At 44.0% G+C, this 23,217-nt stretch overlaps 1 protein-coding gene across 1 annotated transcript in view; it reads right to left on the reverse strand.

Annotated features, from left to right (window-relative positions):
- LOC135541987 (ephrin type-A receptor 8-like) overlaps positions 1-23,217 on the reverse strand; it is a 127,565-nt gene that overhangs the window by 56,620 nt on the left and 47,728 nt on the right. The window contains exon 2 of the mRNA XM_064968531.1: positions 11,200-11,264. Within this exon, the coding sequence (XP_064824603.1) occupies positions 11,200-11,264 (65 nt within the window). The remainder of the gene's footprint in view (positions 1-11,199; positions 11,265-23,217) is intronic.

Raw genomic sequence — 23,217 nt, forward strand, 5'->3', positions numbered from 1 at the left:
TAAGACCCTTGGGGGGTTATGTGTGTGCATGCGTGCATGTTTGTGCATGTGTGTCTGACAGCGTGTGTGATGACAGGGGGTACGGGTGGGTTTTTGACACTTGGTTTCATCATTATCTCATCCAAATCATGGTTTCTACTGTCTGAGTTTATCACCCCCCCTTCACACACAAAAACAAACACACAAACACACACATACACGCACACACACGGTCCTGTCAGTGGTATCGATCGCATCTCGGGGCTACTGGTGGATGAACCTGTCATGGCCAACAAGGGGCGGACGGCAGGATAATGAAGTCTTTCTACTCTGTCTGATAGCTCCTGACATTTCTGTGTGTGTGTGTGTGTGAGTTTTGCAGCTCTATGGGGTTCCAAGAGCTGCCCACGGGCATCCTCAGTGCTGCCTGACTAAATTGGAAGGAAGGAGGCCCCCTGATGGGGAGACGTGATCCGTCATGTCATATAAACGAGCCACAGACAGTGGGGAGAGCTAGGGGTGCTAATAAAGACCTCTTAATCTGTTATATATACACACACACACAACACACAGGGCTAGTTAGCAGTCTATTTCATATGTCTCATCGGTCAGTCCAGATAAAATCTATTTCAACACCTCTCTCTTGTCAATAGATGTTATGCCCAGTCTGCAAATTACTTGATATCTCCATTCTGAGAATATCTATTGCTATCCTCTTTCCACAGGTACATGTATGTAGCCTATACTGAACATCAACCATTCCCTTCCTCTCTCTGCAGAAGTGTAAGACAATGTTCACACTTTGCCTGTTCTATACATATTCTATGCTATATTTCCTGGACCCAGTCAGCCATAAGCTTTGGAACATTCACAAGACACCTAAACGTCTTCTCCATCCCCTCTCCATACTCCCCCTTTCCTTCCCTTCATCTCAAGCTGATGCTCACACACACACACCGGTATGATTTCTCTCTCGCTAGGCCTGTCCAGGATTTCACACTTGATGAGCAGCAGGAAGAAATTAACAAATTAAATGTGTTCTAGGAAGGTTCTTGTAACATCAGACGGTTTCTGTCACGATCGTCGGAAGGAATGCGAGTTGGGTTCCACATATTTATTTACAGTGAAACTTCAAAAAACAATAAACATACAATGAACGTGCAGTAACGTCGTGCACAAAGCACTAACACAAAACAATATCCCACAATGCAGGTGGGAACAGGGACACCTTAAGTATGATCCCTAATTAGAGACAACGATAATCAGCTGCCTCTACTTGGGAACCACACTAAAACACCCACATAGAAATAAAACGACTAGAATACCCGAGTCACGTGACAGATTCTGAAGCAAAGAAAATACATTATAGAAAACTGGTGTTGCTGGGGTGGCACATTTCATACAATGCAAACTGTCAGTGGCAAAATGACCACAGTGTTGTCTGTATGTGAGCCTGTGTGTTTGTGTGTGTGTGTGTGTGTGTGTAGGGGCCTATCAGTCTGCTTCTCGTGACAGAAACTGTCATGACACCCGTTTATCACAGACCCCACAGGGGAGCGCCTTTCCTCCACAAGGGCACTGTTACCAGAGCTCAGCCACTCACCGCAACAAGATCTCACGCTTTCACCAATTTGAGTTTAGATTATGACTTTTGTCCATGTTTCACATTTCTAGGTGTTTTGGACACTCTGGTTGCTCTGCTGCTGTTGCCGGCACCTTGTGGCTGGTTAAATTTAGGCATTAATTAGTTAACTGAAGGTTTGGGATAGGGTTAAAAAAATAACCCCACAGTGACATTTAGGTATTAATTCAGAATGGTTAAGGGTTAAGGTTTGGGATAGGGTAAAAAATAAAAGACTGGGATTGAACACTTGACCCTCGGAGCAGGCCCTTGCGGCTTACGCCCATCCACCATCCTCGTCCACATGCCCTAGCAAAACCCCAGCCGACTTGATGGTAATAGCGCTCACTGTTGCCGATAGTGGCTGGTTTTCAAGGCATCTCCCGACGTCCTGTGTACCTGGACAGATGCAGGATTTTGAAGTGGATCTAGACTGACCTGGCTGCTTTCCACTACTGCCAACACACACCACGTGCGCACACACACACACATTCCCATAAAATACATTTTCTGCCCAGTCTTCTCTTTCTGTCCCTCCATCCCGGCAGTTTGCCTCAAATATTTGCATGACTCTTTTCCACACACACAATAAAAATGTGTCACTACAGGGATGTGCACACAGTCACACGTACACAGAAAATTCAAGGAATACCAACATAAATCCTCACATCGGTCAAATTTATCACTGCAAATGATCCAGTACATTTTGATTATACCTCCAATTTTTGTATTACCCAGACTTTTCGAAAGTCTTGAGTGCAGATAAGTGTGGTAGAGAGGCCTCTGCTAACCATTGCTATGGTCCTGTCTGAGAGCCTTCTAAAACTGAATAGCTTTAAAGGGCAAAAGAGTCTAAGTAACATAATTTAAAAGTCCCCATCAAAATCCCCCAGTTTAAGATAGAGATATGTTTTTTGCATGGGCTGCGCCTGAATCCACCACATCTGCCTATGTCAGCCTTCCTCATCTGCGGTGGAAGGTGGCCGAGATACAGCGATGTTTGTCAGACCATGAGACATCTTGAAAAGCTGTCTTTTCACAAAATTGTCTGTAACGTCAGAACGGTTTGGCTAATATGACCACACTACGGCAATATGAATCTCTCGCGGATATGATGGTGTTATTTCATTTTGATGTAGGAGCCCAGTCTGAAGGTAACCCAATACGAGTTTAAACTAATGAATGGATGAATGGAGGAATTGATCAAAACAAACAAACTGAAATATCACATTTACATACAGTGGCAAAGAAAAGCATGTGAACCCTTTGGAAATACCTGGAGTTCTGCATAAATTGGTTATAAAATTTGATCTGATCTTCATCTAGGTCACAACAGACAAACAGTCTGCTTAAACTAATAACACACAAAAAATTATATGTTTTCATGTCTTTATTGAACACACCGTGTAAACATACACAGTGCAGGGTGGATAAAGTATGTGAAGCCTTGGATTTAATAACTTGTTGACCCTCTTTTGGCAGCAATAACCTCAACCAAACTTTTTCTGTAGTTGCGAATCAGACCTGCATAACAGTCAGGGGGAATTTTGGACCATTCCTCTTTACAAAACTATTTAAGTTCAGCAATATTCTTGGGATGTCTGGTGTAAACTGCTTGCTTGAGGTCATGCCACAGCAGCTCAATCAGGTTGAGGTCAGGACTCTGACTGGGCCACACCAGAAGGATTTTTTTCTTCTGTTGAAGCCATTCTGTTGTTGATTTACTTCTGTGTTATAGGTCATTGTCCTTTTGCATCACCCAACTTCGGTTGAGCTTCAATTGGTGGACAGATAGCCAAACATTCTCCTGCAAAATGTCTTGATAAATTGGACATTTATTTTTCCATCAATGATAGGCACTCAATATCCAGGACCAGAGGCAGCAAAGCAGCCCCAAACCATAATGCTCCCTCCACCATACTTTACAGCTGGGATGAGGTTTTGATGTTGGTGTGCTGTGCCTTTTTTTCTCCACACATAGTGTTGAGTGTTCCTTCCAAACAACCCAACTGTAGTTTCATCTGTCCACAGAATATTTTGTCAGTAGCGCTGTGGAACATCCCGGTGCACTTTTGCAAACTTTTTTTTTGGACAGCAGTGGCTTCTTCCGTGGTGTCCTCCCATGAACACCATTCTTGTTTAGTGTTTTACGTATCGTAGACTCGTCAACAGTGATGTTAGCATGTTCCAGAGATTTCTGCAAGTCTTTAGCTGACACTCTAGGATTCTTCTTAACCTCATTGAGCATTCTGTGCTGTGCTCTTGCAGTCATAATTTAAAAAATATATTTTTAAAAAATTCAACCATTCTTCGGAAGACAAATATCTTAGTTTTTCACAGATTTGTTGCTACATAGACATACATTTGACATATACATGGTACTTTTAAATATAACAACAATAAATGACCAAACAAACTCTTCAATCCCACCCCTCAAACACTCTCAGCCCCTCCTACCTATCACCATAGACCGCCCTCTCAGCCCCTCCCACCTATCACCATAGACCACCCTCTCAGCCCCTCTCACCTATCACCATAGACCGCCCTTGTTTGGTTTCCATGTGCCATACATTTTTCAATTGTGCTGTGATGTTTCACAAAGTTTTTAATCTTTCTAATCATATAATATCCAAAGATTATGAGCTAAAAATAAAAACCTTTCCTACGAGTATTATTATATTATTTATTGATGGCCATGGCTTTCCAAGTCACCCAACACTGCTATTTGTAAGGTTAATTTTAAGTGCATGTTGTGATTTTTGACCATTCCTGAACCTGTGACCAGAAACAAGCTACATAGGGGCAATACCAGAATAAATTATCTTTTGATTCTGTCTCTTCGCAACAACATCCACAGAGCTGAGATTGTTGTATGCCCCATATACAGTTGAAGTCGGAAGTTTACATACACTTAGGTTGGAGTCATTATTAAAATTTATTTTTCAACCACTCCACAAATTTCTTGTTAACAAACTATAGTTTTGGCAAGTCGGTTAGGACGTCTACTTTGTGCATGACACAAGTAATTTTTCCAACAATTGTTTAAAGACAGATTATTTCACTGTATCACAATTCCAGTGGGTCAGAAGTTTACATACACCAAGTTGACTTCAACCTTAATATATAATGAACATCCTCAACAGGGGGAACATATTAGGTGTGCAACATGCTCAATGATATACTCAACTGCATATATGACATAGCTCCTCCACTTCTATTCAAAATATCAATCATAAACATAAAAGTTTATTTTTTTTAATTGCGCAAAGAATGCTTTTTTATTAATCAACATATTTGAGTTGAACTATAACATTTGTTCTATATTTTCTGGAGGATAAAACTTACATTTTAACCAACTTGTATGGCTTTTTTAAGAAAGGGCAATACTTTAAACAAAATTTCATTTTCATTTAGTCAGAAATGCGAAGTTGTCATCTGTATGAAGGCAAAATAGCAATTTTTGAACAAAGGCTTTTCTTAATAATCTACTGGAGAACCATTTGGGGTTTAAGTATAACTTATGTATGAGTGAAGCTTTAAGTGAGAGGTTTAAAGCTTTAATATTTAATAATTTTTGCCCCCCAAACTCATATTCATTATATAAATAGGCACGTTTAATTTTGTCTAGTTTAGCATTCCAAATAAAATGAAATGTCATTAGTAAGTAAGTAAACTGTGATTGGACCAAAGAGTTAATCAATGTAATTTTGTCCATAAATAGACAAGTATTTACCTCTCCATGGTTGCAAAATCTTATCTATTTTTGCAAACTTTCTATTGAAATTAATTGTGGTAAGTTAATTTATATTTTTTGAGATGTGAATACCAAGTATGTCTACTTCAACATCCGCCCATTTTATTGGTAAACTACAAGGTAATGTAAACACTGTATTTCTTAATGATCCAATATGTAATATGGAACACACACTTGTCATAATGAGATTTTAATCCAGAGAGGCTAGAAAAGTGATCAAGATCTTCAATGAGACTGTGCAGGGATCCAGATTGTGGACTTAAGAAAAAAACTAGTCATCAGCATACATTGACACTTTTGTTTTTATCCCCTGGATTTCTAACCATTTGATGTTGTTGGATCTAATTTTAATAGCTAGCATTTCAATGGCCATAATAAATGGATATTGGAACAACGGACAGCCTTGTTTTACTCCTCTTTAAAGCTCAATACTTTCTGAGAAGAAACAATTGTTTACTATTTTACATCTGGGGTTGCTGTACATATAAGAGATTCACCAAAATGAAAGTATTCCAGGCATTTATATATAAATTCTAATTGTACATTATCAAACGCCTTTTCAAAATCTGTCATGAAGGTTTTTTACATGGACAATATATTGGAGATAATATATGACAATTACTTGAAACAATTGAACATTATGAAACATTGAAGATACCTGGTCTGGTATCGTCAATGTTTCATAGTGTTCAATTGTCTAAATGCCTAAGAAACCTGTCTGATCAGGATGAACAATATCTGGTGTAATCTTTTATATTCTATATGCTATGCATTTTGCCACGATTTTTGCATCACAACATTTATGCGTTAGAGGCCTCCAGTTTTTTAAATGGACTGGATATATATACCTACCATCTGGGTCCTGTTTAAGTAGTAATGAAATCAGACTTTCCTGTTGGGTACCTGAAAGTCTACCATTTGTGTAAGAGTAATTAAAACATGCTAAAAATTGATCTTTGAGTACATCAAAAAAGGTCTGATATACCTCTACTGGTATACCGTCAAGCCCTTGTGTTTTTAAAGACTGAAAATATGGTATTGCCTCAAAATATTCCTCTTCTGTAAGTTAGCCTTCACACCGGTCTTTCTGTAAATACGTTAATTCTACATTATTATTTTGATTATTAGGGGGAATAAATCCTTACAGTTAACATCATTCTGTGGAAATGGAGGAGCCTGAAAATAAAACATATGCTTAAAATATTTTGCTTCCTCTTTCAAAATATAATTTGGTGAATTATGGATGACTCCATTTGTAACGATTTTCTGTAAATTATTTTTGGTAGAATTTCTGTTGAAAATTCAAAAACATTTTGTGCATTCTTCCCCATTTTCCACCCAATTCGCTTTACTTTTTGTAATACAATGCACTTAATCGTTCTTGAATAAGTACCTCCACTTCTTTTTGTTTTTCCTCTAACCTATTTTGTGACTCTATAGTACAGTTACCATTACCATCTACCTGCACTGTTACTTCCTCTATTTCCTTTATTAGTCTAATCTCTTTTGACCTAAACTGATTTTGTTTTAATGATGAGTATTGTAATGAATGGACTCTAAAAGTACATTTGAAAGGGTCCCATACAATAAGGGGATCTGCTGTACTGTTGCTGGTATTTTGGCCCATTCCTCCATGCAGATCTCCTCTAGAGCAATGATGTTTTGGGGCTGTTGCTGCGCAACACAGACTTTCAACTCCCGCCAAAGATTTTCTATGGGGTTGAGATCTGGAGACTGGCTAGGAAACTCCAGGACCTTGAAACGCTTCTTACGAAGCCACTTCTTCGTTGTCATGCTGAAAGACCCAGCCACGTTTCATCTTCAATGCCCTTGCTGATGGAAGGACGTTTTCACTCAAAATCTCACGATTCATTCTTTCCTTTACACGGATCAGTCATCCTGGTCCCTTTGCAGAAAAACAGCCCCAAAGCATGATGTTTCCACCCCCATGCTTCACAGTAGGTATGGTGTTCTTTGGATGCAACTCAGCATTCTTTGTCCTCTAAACACAACGAGTTGAGTTTTTACCAAAAAGTTCTATTTTGGTTTCATCTGACCATATGACATTCTCCCAATCTTCTTCTGGATCGTCCAAATGCTCTCTAGCAAACTTCAGATGGGCCTGGACATGTACTGGCTTAATAACCTCTTAGAGCCACCCGACACACTAGCGTCCCACCTTGCCAACAAGAAATGCAAATGCGCAACGCCAAATGCTAATAGCACTCGTTAAAACTCAAACTTTCATTAAAACACAAATATATTTCTCCCTCCAAGTCCTTTTTCCACCCAAACTCACCTATATTTGTAGAATGAGTTTCCTGTAAACAATAGATAATTTATTCTTTCTCTTTTAGCCATGTAAAAAATGTATATTTTTTGATGATCTGCTAAGCCATTACAATTATACTTATTTCCCCCACTTACCATAATCCTACCCAATTTTCAATTATACTTACCTCAACCAATGTTTGTAATCTTATCATTAAAAAGCACCATGATGATTAAGTGTCCATATAACTGTACCAAAATAATTTACACTGTTAGGCATACTGTAGCTGCAACTTTGTAATCCTCCAATTGTCCTAATATCCCACCCACTAAAACCTCCCCCCATATCTAGGTCTGTTGTCACTAAGACCATCAGACCATCTCCCTGACTCATGATGCACCTTTGCGTCCTAAGGCAAACACTTGGCCGCCAATTGGCATTGGCCAGAGGGAAATATGGGCAGTCCCATGATAACATAATTATCTATGAGGATGCCTAAGATAACTAACCAAATAACATGGAAAACAATCAGAAACAATATATATAGTAACAATAATAGATCATATTAATATAAATAAAAGCACAATCTAACAGCATGCTCATATTTGAAAGTTCTAGCAAGGCTATAAGCATGTCATCCCAGCCTGCTCAGTTCATTGGATTCAATTGTTGGTAAAACAAATAATACAAATACATTTAAAAAAGAGAAAACAACCTAAATATATCGCAAGACAATTCCCTTTTTTTATGTCTATTACATGCATGACATATTGCATGTATTCCTCATTATATCTTGTTGTATTCTGACAAAAAAAGGAAGAAGGAACATAGAGTCTACGGCCACTAATGACTGCAAGTAAAAATGAGTCTTAGGCATCACATTATATCCTGTTGTATCATGCCAGTCATCTTTGCAGAACGGCCACTCCTAGGGAGAGTAGCAACAGTGCTGAACTTTCTCCATTTACAGACAATTGGACTTACCGTGGACTGATGAACATCAAGGCTTCTAGAGATATTTTTGTCAGTCTTTCCAGCTTTATGCAAGTCAACAATTCTTAAATGTAGGTCTTCTATGATCCCATTTGTTCAAGGCATGGTTCACATCAGACAATGCTTCTTGTGAACAGCAACCTCAAATTTTGTGAGTGTTTTTTTATAGGACAAGGCAGCCCTAACCAACATCTCCAATCTCGTCTCATTGATTGGACTCCAGGTTAGCTGACTCCTGACTCCAATTAGCTTTTGGAGAAGTCATTAGCCTAGGGGTTCACATACTTTTTCCAATCTACACTGTGAATGTTTACATGATGTATTAAATACAGAAAATAAAAATAAAACAATTTGTGTGTTATTAATTTAAGCACTATGTTTGTCAGTTGTTGTGACTTAGATGAAGATCAAAGGGTTCACATCTATTTCTACTCCTGCATTGACTTGGCAGGATCATTGTCCTGTTGGAAGGTGAACCTTCGCCCCCTTGTCTGAGGTCCTGAGCGCTCTGAAGCAGATTTTCTCCGTTCATCTTTCCCTCGGCCCTGACTAGTCTCCCAGTCCCCGCCACTGAAAAACATCCGCACAGCATGATGCTGCCACCATCATGCTCCACCGTAGGGATGGTACCAGGTTTCCTCTAGGCGTGAATCTTGTTTTCATGGTCTGAGAGTCCTTTAAGTACCTTTTGGCAAACTCCAAGGGGCTGTCATGTGCCTTTCACTGAGAAGTGGCTTCCGTCTGGCCACTCTACCATAAAGGAAAAGGGGTCCTATAGCAAAGGGATCCTATGAAAACCTGCTCCAGAGTGCTCAGGGCCTCAGATTGGGATGAAGCTTCACCTTCCATCATGACAATGACCTTAAGCACACTGCTAAGACACCCAGGAGTGGCTTTGGGACAAGTCTCTGAATGTCCTTGAGTTGCCCATCCATAGCTTGTACTTGAACCTAATCGAACATCTCTGGAGAGAACTGAAAATAGCTGTGCAGCGACTCTCCCCATCCAACCTGACAGAGTTTGAGAGGATCTGCAGAGAAGAATGGGAGAAACTCCCCAAATACAGGCATGCCGATCTTGTAGTGTCATAGCCAAAAAGACTCGAGGCTGTCATTTTTTGCAAAATAAAAATAAAAAACATGTCATTATGGGGTATTGTGTATAGATTGATGAGGGGGTGAAAAAAACAATTTAATCAATTTTAAAATAAGGCTGTAATGTGAAAAAAGTCAAGGGGTTTGAAAACTTTCCCAATGCACTGTATACCTCTAGGGGTTCTAAAATTCCAAATCAAATAGCTAAATGATCCATGGTATGACCATCTTAAAACAATCCCATATGTTAGTTTAGTAAAACTCCCCTCCCCCCAAAGGCTTAGACTTTAGATTAAGGGCATTTTTACCTACAAGAACATATGACAATTCTATAACATATGTGATGTGGATTAGAACTCCCTATAAGTCAGGTCTTAAAACCTTTATGCCAACTTCAAACTGACATCTCAAAGTGTTTGCCAAACTCTGCACCCGGAGGAGTCTATTCATTCATGTCTGTGTCTTAACAATCACATCACCAGACAATGAGTTGATTGGTTGATTGGGTAATTGTGTCCCAGCAGGGGAGGGAGGCATGTTGGGTAAATCACCATGATGACATCTCTGACAGGAGCATGGGAAATAAAGTGACAGTTCTAACACACATGGATGTGTGTGTGTGTGTGTGTGTGTGTGTGTGTGTGTGTGTGTGTGTGTGTGTGTGTGTGTGTGTGTGTGTGTGTGTGTGTGTGTGTGTGTGTGTGTGTGTGTGTGTGTGTGTGTGTGTGTGTGTGTGTGTGTGTGTTAGGACAGTGACAGCTCTATGCTCTGATCACTCTGAGAGTGGCTAATTCAATACCCCATGCATCATTCCCTGCTGTTAGAATATGCACATTTACAGACGAGGAAACAGGGGGTAGCTCTGTCCTCCCCTGTCATCGCCTCTTTCCTCTCCTCCATCTACCGCTTCTCCTCCCTGTACTTATCACCTCTTTTTCCTCCCTCCCTCCAGTTCTATTGGTCTCTTCTTTCCTCTCCTCCATCTACCGCTTCTCCTCCCTCTACTTCTCGCCTCTTTTTCCTCCCTCCCCCAGTTCTATTGGTCTCTTCTTTCCTCTACCTCCACACCGTTCCCCCCTCGTCCTTGTCCTCGTCCTCTACCTTCCTCTCTCCTCTCTCTCTCCCCTCTGGCTCTTAACAATAACAATATAAATGTATTTCTTCCCACTTGTCACTGCGTCTCAAAACGCTTTACACTTGTCTCCCCTTCTTTCCCCTTGTTCTTGTCCTTCTCTCTCCCTCTTTGTCTTCCCTCTCCTCTTTTCTAGATCAAACAACGTGTCAGACTGACATGGGATAGTGAGAAAGGAAGCTGATAGGAGAATAACGGGGCCTCAACTTTCAACAACAAGTTCTAGTTAATGCACTTTACCACTCCACTGTATCTCTGCCTCAGTATTCAGATGGTTTACACACACACAACCATAAGTGAAAACATGCACACACACACACATGTGCACACACACACACACAAAATAAATCTTACCCCATGTGATGGGTATGTTAGCCAGCCCCAGTCGCCTGATATCGAGGAGGTGTCTAGTAGATTCACTGCAAAATAGAAAGAACATCTGTGAGGATAAACGTCAATGAAATGTGTGTAGTACTCACAGTCACACACACTATAATGAACAGAGTGCATGGACAGGAGCACAATATTACCAGAACACTGGCAACAGTCTGTGTGTCTGCGCTAGCATTTGTGTGGCTGCTGGGTCTGACTATTAGGCTTGCTAATCACCTTAGTGCTGAAGTTTCTCACTGGGTGATCAATAAAGTTGATTAGCACACAAGCACTCCCATCCAAAACTCACACTTCTCCATTCCAACCCCAACCTCAGCCCTCCATCCAGCATGGAGACAACATGCGGTCCCAGACAGCTAGCCATCCCCTGGGCTCTTCCCACGTTTATTGACAGCCACATAATGCTAAGGGTTGTTAAAGCAGGCTCCAAGGTGACCCTAAGAAATGTGGTGGTGAAGGTTTTGTATCTCTGTGTCACACTGCTTCATGTTGCGCAGCTCAAACTGTACTGGGCTGTGACACCAAATCAAATCAAATGTTATTTCTCACATGCGTCGAATACAACAGGTGTAGACTTTACTGCGAAATGCTTACTTACGAGTCTTTCCTAATGAAACAGAGTTTAAAAAAATAAAAAATAGCAAAAAGGTAAAATGTTTATATTTGTCCTTTTCACATTTGCATTTTAGTTTTACACTTACAGAATGTGTCACCTGTGTTGTGAATTGGAAATGTAAACAAGAACCTTTCTGTTACTGTTCCAACGCTCTAATTGCTCTAACACAAGAGGAGTAAAGTACACAAAAATGAAGCTGTATACAGGGAGTACCAATACCTGTACCGTATCACTGTGCAGGGGTGCAAGGTGTTTGAGGAAGATACAGTATGTAAAGGCAGGGTAAAGACTAGGAATCAGGATAGATAATAATAAGAGTAAAATAAAGAAGTAGCAGTATATGATGACTGTGAAAGTGTGTGTGTGTGTGTGTGTGCGTGTGTGTGTGTTTGTGTGTTTGTACAGTATGTAGTGTTTGTGTTCATGTGTATGTGTGTGAGAGAGCCAGTGTAGTGTATGTGAGTGAGTGTATATATAGTATTGTCAGTGTGCATAGAGTCAGTGCAAGATAGAATCAATTCAGAATAGACAGGGTAACCACTTGATTAAATATTTAGTAGTCTTATGGCTTGAGGGTGGAAGCTGTCTCGGAGCCTGTTAGTCCAATTGCCGATTCTCTGGTACTGTCTACAGGACTGTCGCAGAGTGTACAGCCTATGGCTAGGGTGGCTGGAGTATTTGGCAATTTTTCAGGCCTTCCTCTGACACCGTCTGATATAGAGGTCCAAGTGGCAGGTAGTTCGGCCCGAGGAGGGGAAGAGGTGCTGTCGTGCCCTCTTCACGAGACTGTGCAAGTGTGTGTGGACCATGTTAAGTTCTCAGTGATGTGGACACCAAGGAACAAAGCTCTGGACCCGCTCCACTACAGCCACGTTGATGTGGATGAAAACGTGCTCTCCTCCCTGTTTCCTGTAGTCCAAGATCAGCTCCTTGGACTTACTGACATTGAGGGAAAGGCTGTCACCATGCAGGGATACACACACCTGTGTGACAGATGAGGTGGGATGCCTGAGGCCGGGGTCGTTGTCACAGCATCCTGGAGCAGAGCATCACCGCAGTTATGTTGCCTTGACCCAGTTTACCCTCCGAGCCCTGGGAGCCCAAACCTCCACCTCATACTCAGGGAGGTCTGCATAGCTACACTACTCTCTACCTCCCTCTATCACCCTCCCTTTATCCCTCTCTTTCTCTTGCTTTCTCTCCATCTCTCTATCTCGCTTCTCTCTCTCTCTCTCTCTCTCTCTCTCTCTCTCTCTCTCTCACACACACACACTTTCTCCTGCTCTCTCTCGTATTGTAAATAGCTGGCATGGTGGAGGTCCTAATTTGGGTGTGCTAGTGCTGAGGAGGGCAGTGGGTCAGAACACTGAAACAGATGGCACTGCCACCCTTCCCCCATCTCCCTCTGTCATCTTTCTCCCCCTCTCCCTCCCCCAGGGTGCCTCTCTCCCACCATTTTGCCCTGATGATGTGTTCAGCCCCTTTCTCAATCCAAGGTCACAAATTGATGTCACTATTAGGAGCCTTCATTAAGCTCACGTGACATAATGAAAATATCAGCTCAATGTGACTGGATTTAGTCATTCTGCCAGGCACTGGGGGAATACCGCTATGCTTCTGTGAATACAGGACAAAAAACTGTTTCTCTTGCAGACTTTGATACATCATATCACGCCAAAGCCTTTGAAGACATAAATGGTATTCATTTAATTTCCTCTCAAATAAAAAATTCCCCTGTTTTTGAGGATGGTAAGTAATTTATTTTATTTGCTCTGCCTGTCTGGAATAGGACTTATAAACAACCATCAGCGTCGTAGATATATTTTCATTGTGATATACTGTAGATAGTGTGGAAAAAGTGGGCAGTGAGACAGTAATTAGCATGTTGTTGTTCACGTCTGTTTCTCTGATATATGAGAGAAAGTGATGGGGGAGAGAGAATGAGAGATAGAGAGAAAGATAGAGGTATTCACAGAGTGATTAGATAGAGACCAGATAGTAATATGAATTAGCTAGCCCTTGACTGGTGCAGACACCCAGACATGCCCCGGAGCATAGCCTAACTCAATGCCAGATCTGCAGACTGTTAACCTATCACTGCCATGGAGAGAGTAAATAAGAGTGGATAGGTTACCGCTTGCACTAATTGTGACAGTAGCAGTTGTGGTGCAGTTTCAATATGGTTATAGTACACGGGGCAACAGGAGCATAGTCCTCAGTCAACTATCATCCCTGTCCAACCCAGTGGTCCCAGCATCCACCTCAGTAGATCTGAGCCCAAGAATGTCGACCACTTCACATATCTGGGGAGCACCATCTCCAGAAAGCAAGCCAGTCATTGGGATGGCCTCAGCCTCAGAACAAGATACTCAACTATCACTCTTTGAAAATCTATAATCACAACCCAGCCAACTCATAGACATGACTTCCTTCTGATCCACCTGGCACTCCAAACCCCTCACAGCAGTAGACAACTTTGAGGAAGACAGAAACAACTAACTACAGCCAGAGCAAAGCGTCATTCCCGCACAATCAGACCAGCAACACCAGCAGAAGCACGTGTCCTTAATTTTTCAGAGTATAAGCTTCACAACTCTGTCTCCTGAGCCATTCAAGAACCCACAATAAACCTAAATGACTGCACAAAGTTGTCATAGTTGAAACTGACAGACTGGCAGAGATAGATAGTAGTTATATAACAGTGTATTATGAATTATGATATTGCTGTTTTCCAAGTACACCCACTCCAGTAGTGCCGGCAATGAGAGAGTTAAATGTTTTGCTTGAGGGGCCAGAGTGATTCTCCTAAAGTGCTCTCAGCTTGAAATGTTGTTTGTTCATCTTTCACTGTTCTCTGTTCATAACAGAAACCCACAAAAAATAAACCCTCATCTCTCTCTCTCTCTCTCTCTTTATTTACTCTCTCTCTGTAAGTCTTCTACTTAAGTGCAAGTGCTTGATGAAAAAGCTGTCTATGAAGCTTTTGAAGTTCTTTTGTCTTGTTAGGGACATGAAACATATTTCCCAGGGCAGTGGTCAAATTCTTTCCACCATTACTTTCTCTCGCCCCAACACATAATGAGTGTGTGTGTGTGTGTGTGTGTGTGTGTGTGTGTGTGTGTGTGTGTGTGTGTGTGTGTGTGTGTGTGTGTGTGTGTGTGTGTGTGTGTGTGTGTGTGTGTGTGCAGGAAAGGAGCATGTATCAAATCAGCCACTGCCTGAAACAGCCCCGGTCACAGAACTATGGCACACATCTGTCTCTCCATTTTCTCCCTCTCTCTCCCTCTCTCGTTCTCTCTCTCCCTCTCTAACAGCGCTGGTCACGGCAGGCTGTGCCGAGGCGTGCGTCTCAGGAAAAACAGGTGAATTATGGGCTGGGCAGAAGGAGAGGAAGTTAGGTTTAATGCCTGCAACGCAGTCTCCAGCACAACAACACGTTTAAAATCAAACAGGGAAAATAAACATGAAGGAAAAATAACCTGAGAGAGTGAGTGTTCAAAATCAAATTTCCCTCATAGGGTCAGGTTTCCAACAGAACATCATGTTTGTTTTATTTTTTTTTTACTTTTGAAAGTCAACTTTTCCTCTCAGAAATACACAATTTCTCAACCATCACCTTATGGGCTATTTTATTGTTTGTATAACCACCAATAAACAGTGTCATTTGTGAATTGTGGTGATAAATGCTTTCCCTTTACTTTGGCACCATAGTGAATGTTTAATTACATTTGATATTTAAAACCTTTTGTGACTACGGGGCAGTATTTTCATTTTTGGGGGAAAAAAAACGTTCCCGTAGTAAACGGGATATTTTGTCAGACGAGATGCTAGAATATGCATACAATTGACAGCTTAGGATAGAAAACACTCTAATGTTTCCAAAACTGTAAAAATATTGTCTGTGAGTATAACAGAACTGATGTTGCAGGAAAAAGCCTGAGACAAATCCAATCCGGAAGTGCCTCATATTTTGAAAGCGTTGCGTTCCAATGGGTCCCTATTGAGCAGTGAATGGGCTATCAACCAGATTACTCTTTCTCCGTATTCCCGAAGGTGTCTACAGCATTGTGACGTAGATTTACGCATTTATTTTGAATAATACCCGTAGGCGGCTACAATGCGCAAGTGGTCACCTTATGCTCCCAGAGAGATTCTCGCGTAAAATACAGAGGTAGCCATTACTCTAATCGGTCCTACTGAAAAACGAATTGTCCCGATGGATATATTATCGAATAGATATTTGAAAAACACCTTGAGGATGGATTATAAACAACCATTTCCGGGCGATTTCTCAGCCAAACGTGAAGAACAAATGGAGCTATTTCGCCTACAAAAATAATATTTTGGAAAAAAGGAACATTTGCTATCTAACTGGGATTCTCGTGAGTGAAAACATCTGAAGCTCATCAAAGGTAAACGATTTTATTTGATTGCTTTTCTGATTTCCATGACCAAGTTACCTGCTGCTTGCTGGACAAAATGCTATGCTAGGCTATCGATAAACTTACACAAATGCTTGTCTAGCTTTGGCTGTAAAGCATATTTTGAATATCTGAGATGACAGGGTGATTAACAAAAGGCTAAGCTGTGTCTCAATATATTTCATTTGTGATTTTCATGAATAGGAATATTTTCTAGGGATATTTATGTCCGTTGCGTTATGCTAATTAGTGTCAGGCGATGATTACGCTCCCGCATGCGGGATGGGGAGTCACTAGAGGTTTTAATAAAAAAATATATGTAAGTCCTTTATACTGTAAAACATCTATTTGTATGCATTGTAGAAAGTACTGGGGGCTAGTAAATTGGCATGTCCCACTGGTCATGTGTTGAGGTGTCGTGATATGTTTTGGGGACTTTGAGATATCTATCTATTATTTTGAATGCTAGACAGTGAGCAGAAGTACTTAATATATTGTATAGATCAATAAAAACAAAGGAGGAAATTAAAATCCCTTTTTTTACTGATATAATGTGTGTCACTCAGTTTTATGTCATTGGTGTTGCCACCTTAAAAATCACTGATTACAAAGATATACACTCACAGTCCAGTTTATTAGGTACACCTATATAGTACCGGGTTGGACCTGAATTCTTCGGGGCATGGATTCTCGGGGCATGAAGTCGGAAACGTTCCACAGGGATGTTTGTCCATGCACTGGCATCACGCAGTTTCTGCAGATTGAACGGTGGTACATCACCACCACCAACGTGAAACGTCGCCACCAGGCAGGATGGGTCCATGGACTCAGGTTGCTTATGCCAAATCCTGACTCTGCCATCAGCATGAGGCAACAGGAGCCAGGATTTGTCGGACCAGGCAATATTTTTCCACTCCTCAATTGTCCATTGTTGGTGATCGTGTGCCTACTGAAACCGTTTCTTCTTGTTTATAGCTGATAGGACTGGAACCCGGTGTGGTCGTATAGCCCGTCTGTAACAAGGATCGACAAATTGTGTGTTCCAAGATGCCGTCCTGCACACCACTGTTGTGCTGCGCTGTTATTTGTCTTTTTGTGGCCCGCTTCTTAGCTTGCAAGATTCTTGTCATTCTCCTTAGATCTGTCTCATCAACAAGCTGTTTTCACCCACAGGACTGCCGCTGACTGGATGTTTTTGTTTGTAGCACCATCCTCGGGAAACCTAGACACTGATGTGCTTGAAAAGCACATCAGGACGATTCTGAGTTTCTAGATCTGGCGTGCCTGGCACCGACGATCATACCACGGGAGGACATTCAATTTCAGCATTCAAAGAAGTGTCCATAGCGGACCATATTTCGATATATATTTTTATTTTCCAACATAATTTTCAAATAAATTCATTAAAAATCCTACAATGTGATTTTCTGGATTTTTTTTCTAATTTTGTCTGTCATAGTTGAAGTGTACCTATGATGAAAATTACAGGCCTCTCTCATCTTTTTAAGTGGGAGAACTTGCACAATTGGTGGGTGAATAAATACTTTTTTGCCCCACTGTATATTTTTTTTACTGGACTGATGGCCTGCATCTCATGGACAGTCTGAGGGGATGGAGGGGGCAGCAGTGAGGTTGCCTCTCTCCCGACTCACCATCCCTCCGCTCTCCCTCAAATCCGCTGAGAAAACTGGTGCCCCCGCACACCGGTGCCCCCGCACATTGACTCTGTACCGATACCCTCTGTATATAGCCCCTCTATTGTTATTTACTGCTGTTCTTAAATTATTCTCATCTCTTTTTTATGTATTTTCTTAAAACTGTTGGTTAATTTTTTTAAATTGTTGGTTAAGGGCTTGTAAGTAAGCATTTCACTACAAGGTCTACACCTGTTGTATTTGGCGCATGTGACAAATACAATTTGATTTGATTTGATTTTAAAGGGGGGACAGTCTTCCAGCTGATGGCGAAACTCAAGTTGCACTGCATTATTTCTATCTCATGCATCAATTCATGTTGTTAATTCTATGACCAGAGAAAGTGAAATATTCTTTGATATTAAAGAAGATACAAGCACTGTTACGGCGTTCTTCGTTTGTTGAAAGAGAGTCGGACCGAAATGCAGCGTGTTGGTTACTCATGTTTTTAATAGACAAATGACGATACATGAAATAACAAAAACAACAAACGGAACGTGAAAAAACCTATACAGCCTGTCTGGTTAACACTAACACAGAGACAGGAACAATCACCCACGAAATACAAAGCGAAACCCAGGCTACCTAAATACGGTTCCCAATCAGAGACAACGAGAATCACCTGACTCTGATTGAGAACCGCCTCAGGCAGCCAAACCTATGCAACACACACCCCTAATCAGCCACAATCCCAATAACTAAAAAAACCCACAAAGAATTACAACAAACAATAAACCCATGTCACACCCTGGCCTGACCAACTAATACACTAAAACACAAAATATTAAGACCAAGGCGTGACAGAACCCCCCCCCCCCCCCTAAGGTGCGGACTCCCGAACGCACCTCAAAACCATAGGGAGGGTCCGGGTGGGCGTCTGTCCATGGTGGCGGTTCCGGTTCGGGACGTGGACCCCACTCCATAAATGTCATAGTTCCTCCCTTTCGCGTCCTGGGATGGTCCACCCTCGCCGCCGACCATGGCCGAATAGTCCTCACCCAGAACCCCACTGAACTGAGGAGCAGCTTGTGACTGAGGGACAGCTCGGGACTGAGGGGCAGCTCGGGACTGAGGGGCAGCTCGGGACTGAGGGGCAGCCCGGGACTGAGGGGCAGCCCGGGACTGAGGGGCAGCCCAGGACTGAGAGGCAGCCCAGTACTGAGAGGAAGCCCAATACTGAGAGGAAGCCCAGTACTGAGATGAAGCCCAGTACTGAGATGAAGCCCAGCCAGGCAGTTGAATCCGGCAGATCCTGGTTGACTGGCGGATCCTGGCTGACTATCAGATCTGGCAGATCCTGGCTGACTGGCGCATCCTGGCTGACTGTCGGATCCTGGCTGACTGACAGATCCTGGCTGACTGGCAGATCCTGGCCGACTGGCGGATCCTGGCTGACTAGCAGATCTGGCAGATCCTGGCTGACTGTCGGATCCTGGCTGACTGGCAGATCCTGGCCGACTGGCGGATCCTGGCTGACTGGCGGATCCTGGCTGACTGGCGGATCTGGAAGAGTCTGGTTGACTGGCAGATCTGGAAGAGTCTGGCTGAATGGCAGATCTGGAAGAGTCTGGTTGACTGGCAGATCTGGAAGAATCTGGCTGACTGGCAGATCTGGAAGAGTCTGGCTGACTGGCAGATCTGGAAGAGTCTGGCTGACTGGCATATCTGGAAGAGTCTGGCTGACTGGCAGATCTGGAAGAGTCTGGCTGGCAGATCTGGAAGAGTCTGGCTGACTGGCAGATCTGGAAGAGTCTGGCTGACTGGAAAGTCTGGCTGACTGGCAGATCTGGAAAAGTCTGGCTAACTGGCAGATCTGGAAGAGTCTGGCTGACTGGCAGATCTGGAAGAGTCTGGCTGACTGGCAGATCTGGAAGAGTCTGGCTGACTGGCAGATCTGGAAGAGTCTGGCTGACTGGCAGATCTGGAAGAGTCTGGCTGACTGGCAGATCTGGAAGAGTCTGGCTGACTGGCAGATCTGGAAGAGTCTGGCTGACTGGCAGATCTGGAAGAGTCTGGCTGACTGGCAGATCTGGAAGAGTCTGGCTGTCTGGCAGATCTGGAAGATCTGGCTGACTGGCAGATCTGGAAGAGTCTGGCTGACTGACAGATCTGGAAGAGTCTGGCAGACTGACGGCTCTGGCTGCTCCATGCTGACTGACGGCTCTGGCTGCTCCATGCTGACTGGCGGCTCTGGCTGCTCCATGCTGACTGACAGCTCTGGCGGCTTCTTGCAGACTGACAGCTCTGACTGTTCCATGCAGACTAACAGCTTTGGCAGCTCCTTGCCGACTGGCAGCTCCTTGCAGACTGACAGCTCCTTGCAGACTGACAGCTCCTTACAGACTGGCAGCTCCTTACAGACTGGCAGCTCCTTGCAGACTGGCAGCTCCATGCAGACTGGCAACTCCATGCAGACTGGCAACTCCATGCAGACTGGCAACTCTGGCTGCTCCAAGCAGACTGACAGCTCTGGCTGCCCCATGCAGACTGGCAGCTCTAGCTGCTCCATGCAGACTGGCAACACTGGCTGCTCCATGCAGACTGGCAGCTCTAGCTGCTCCAAGCAGACTGACAGCTCTGGCTGCCCCATGCAGACTGGCAGCTCTAGCTGCTCCATGCAGACCGGCAACACTGGCTGCTCCATGCAGACTGGCAGCTCTAGCTGCTCCATGCAGACTGACAGCTCTGGCTGCTCCAGCTCTGGCTGCCCCATGCAGAGACTGCTCCAAGCAGACTGACAGCTTTGGCTGCCCCATGCAGACTGGCAGCTCTAGCTGCTCCATGCAGACTGGCAATTCTGGCTGCTCCATGCAGACTGGCAGCTCTAGCTGCTCCATACAGGCAGGAGGCTCCGGCAGCGCTGTAGAGGAGGAAGGCTCTAGAAACGCTGAACAGGCGGGAGACTCCGACAGCGCAGGAGAGGGAGAAAGCGCTGGCTGCGCTGAACAGGCGAGGCGCACTGAAGGCCTGATGCGTGGTGCTGGCACTGGTGGTATTGGGCCGAGGACACACACAGGAAGCCTAGTGCAGGGAGCTGCTACCGGAGGGCTGGGGTGTGGAGGTGGTACTGGATAGAGGACACGCACAGGAAGCCTGGTGCGGGGAGCTACCATCGGAGGACTGGTGTGTGAAGGTGGCACAGGATGGACTGGACCGTGAAGGTGTACTGGAGAGCCTGAGAGCAGGACTGGCACAGGACGTGCAAGGCTAGGTAGGTACACAGGAGGCCTAGTGCGTGAGGCTGGCACATTTTTCACCAGCCGACTAACACGCACCTCAGGACAAGTATGGAGCGCTGACCCAGGTGCCATTAAATCCCCGACACGCTCCGTCGGACGAATATTGTACCTAAAGCACCAAACTAGCAACTCCCTCATTACTTTCTCCTCCAATTTCCCCATTAACTCCTTCACAGTCTCTGCTTCGCTCACCTCCAACACCGGTTCTGGTCTCCTCCTTGGCTCTTCACGATAAACAGGGAGAGTTGGCTCAGGTCTGTCTCCTGACTCAGCCACTCCCACTGAAGCTGCTTCTGTTGCCTCTCGTGTAGCTCCTGCCTGTTAACACGCTGCTCGGTCTGTGTGTGGTGGGTGATTCTGTTACAGCGTTCTTCGTTTGTCGAAAGAGAGTCGGACCGAAATGCAGCGTGTTGGTTACTCATGGTTTTAATAGACAAATGACGATACATGAAATAACAAAAACAACAAACGGAACGTGAAAAAACCTATACAGCCTGTCTGGTTAACACTAACACAGAGACAGGAACCGCCTCAGGCAGCCAAACCTATGCAACACACACCCCTAATCAGCCACAATCCCAATAACTGTTATGTACTTGAGTGAAGACCCAAAAGCGGTTTTAACAGAAAACAGAGTTCTTTAATGAAAAACAGGAATGGCATAAATCCTCTTCCAACGTAGTCAATGGAACAAAAGAACGTAGTATAATGCAGGATGCACCGGCCAGGCAGACTCCGACAGGATAGGACAAGGTGGAAGCAAACGGGACGACAGCTTGCTTCTGGCATCAAAAACACAAACAAGAATCAGACACTGAAAGTAGCAGGAACAGAGAGAGAAATAGAGACCTAATCAGAGGGGGAAGAGAGAACAGGTGGGAAGGAGTGAATGAGCTAGTTAGGGGAGATGTAGAACAGCTGAAGAATGAGAGACAGAGAAGGTAACCTAAAAAGACCAGCAGAGAGAGACAGAGTGAAGAGAAAGGACAGGAACAGACATAACAAGACATGACAGTACCCCCCCACTCACCGAGCGCCTCCTGGCGCACTCGAGGAGGAACCCTGGCGGCAACGGAGGAAATCATCGATCAGCGAATGGTCCAGCACGTCCCGAGAGGGAACCCAACTCCTCTCCTCAGGACCGTACCCCTCCCAATCCACTAGGTACTGATGACCACGGCCCCGAGGGCGCATGTCCAAAATCTTACGAACCCTGTAGATGGGTGCGCCCTCGACAAGGATGGGGGGAGAGGGACGAGCGGGGGCGCGAAGAACGGGCTTAACACAGGAGACATGGAAGACCGGGTGAACGCGACGAAGATAGCGCTCGCACTGCGACAGGATTAATGACCTGAGAAATACGGAACGGACCAATGAACCGCGGGGCCAACTTGCGAGAAGCTGTCTTAAGGGGAAGGTTCTGAGTGGAGAGCCATACTCTCTGACCGCAACAATATCTAGGACTCTTGGTCCTACGCTTATTAGCGGCCCTCACAGTCTGCGCCCTATTACGGCAAAGTGCTGACCTGACCCCCTTCCAGGTGCGCTCGCAACGCTGGACAAAAGCCTGAGCGGAGGGGACGCAGGACTCGGCGAGCTGAGATGAGAACAGCGGAGGCTGGTACCCGAGGCTACTCTGAAAAGGAGATAGACCGGTAGCAGACGAGGAAGCGAGTTGTGGGCGTACTCTGCCCAGGGGAGCTGTTCTGACCAAGACGCAGGGTTACGAAAAGAAAGACTGCGTAAAATGCGACCAACAGTCTGATTGGCCCGTTCGGCTTGACCGTTAGACTGGGGATGAAAGCCGGACGAGAGACTGACGGAAGCCCCAATCAAACGGCAAAACTCCCTCCAAAATTGAGACGTGAACTGCGGGCCTCTGTCGGAAACGACGTCAGACGGAAGGCCATGAATTCGGAAAACATTCTCGATAATGATCTGAGCCGTCTCCTTAGCAGAAGGGAGCTTAGCGAGAGGAATGAAATGAGCCGCCTTAGAGAATCTATCGA

Source organism: Oncorhynchus masou, chromosome 6 (assembly GCF_036934945.1).
Source record: "Oncorhynchus masou masou isolate Uvic2021 chromosome 6, UVic_Omas_1.1, whole genome shotgun sequence".
NCBI classification, from domain to species: domain Eukaryota; kingdom Metazoa; phylum Chordata; class Actinopteri; order Salmoniformes; family Salmonidae; genus Oncorhynchus; species Oncorhynchus masou.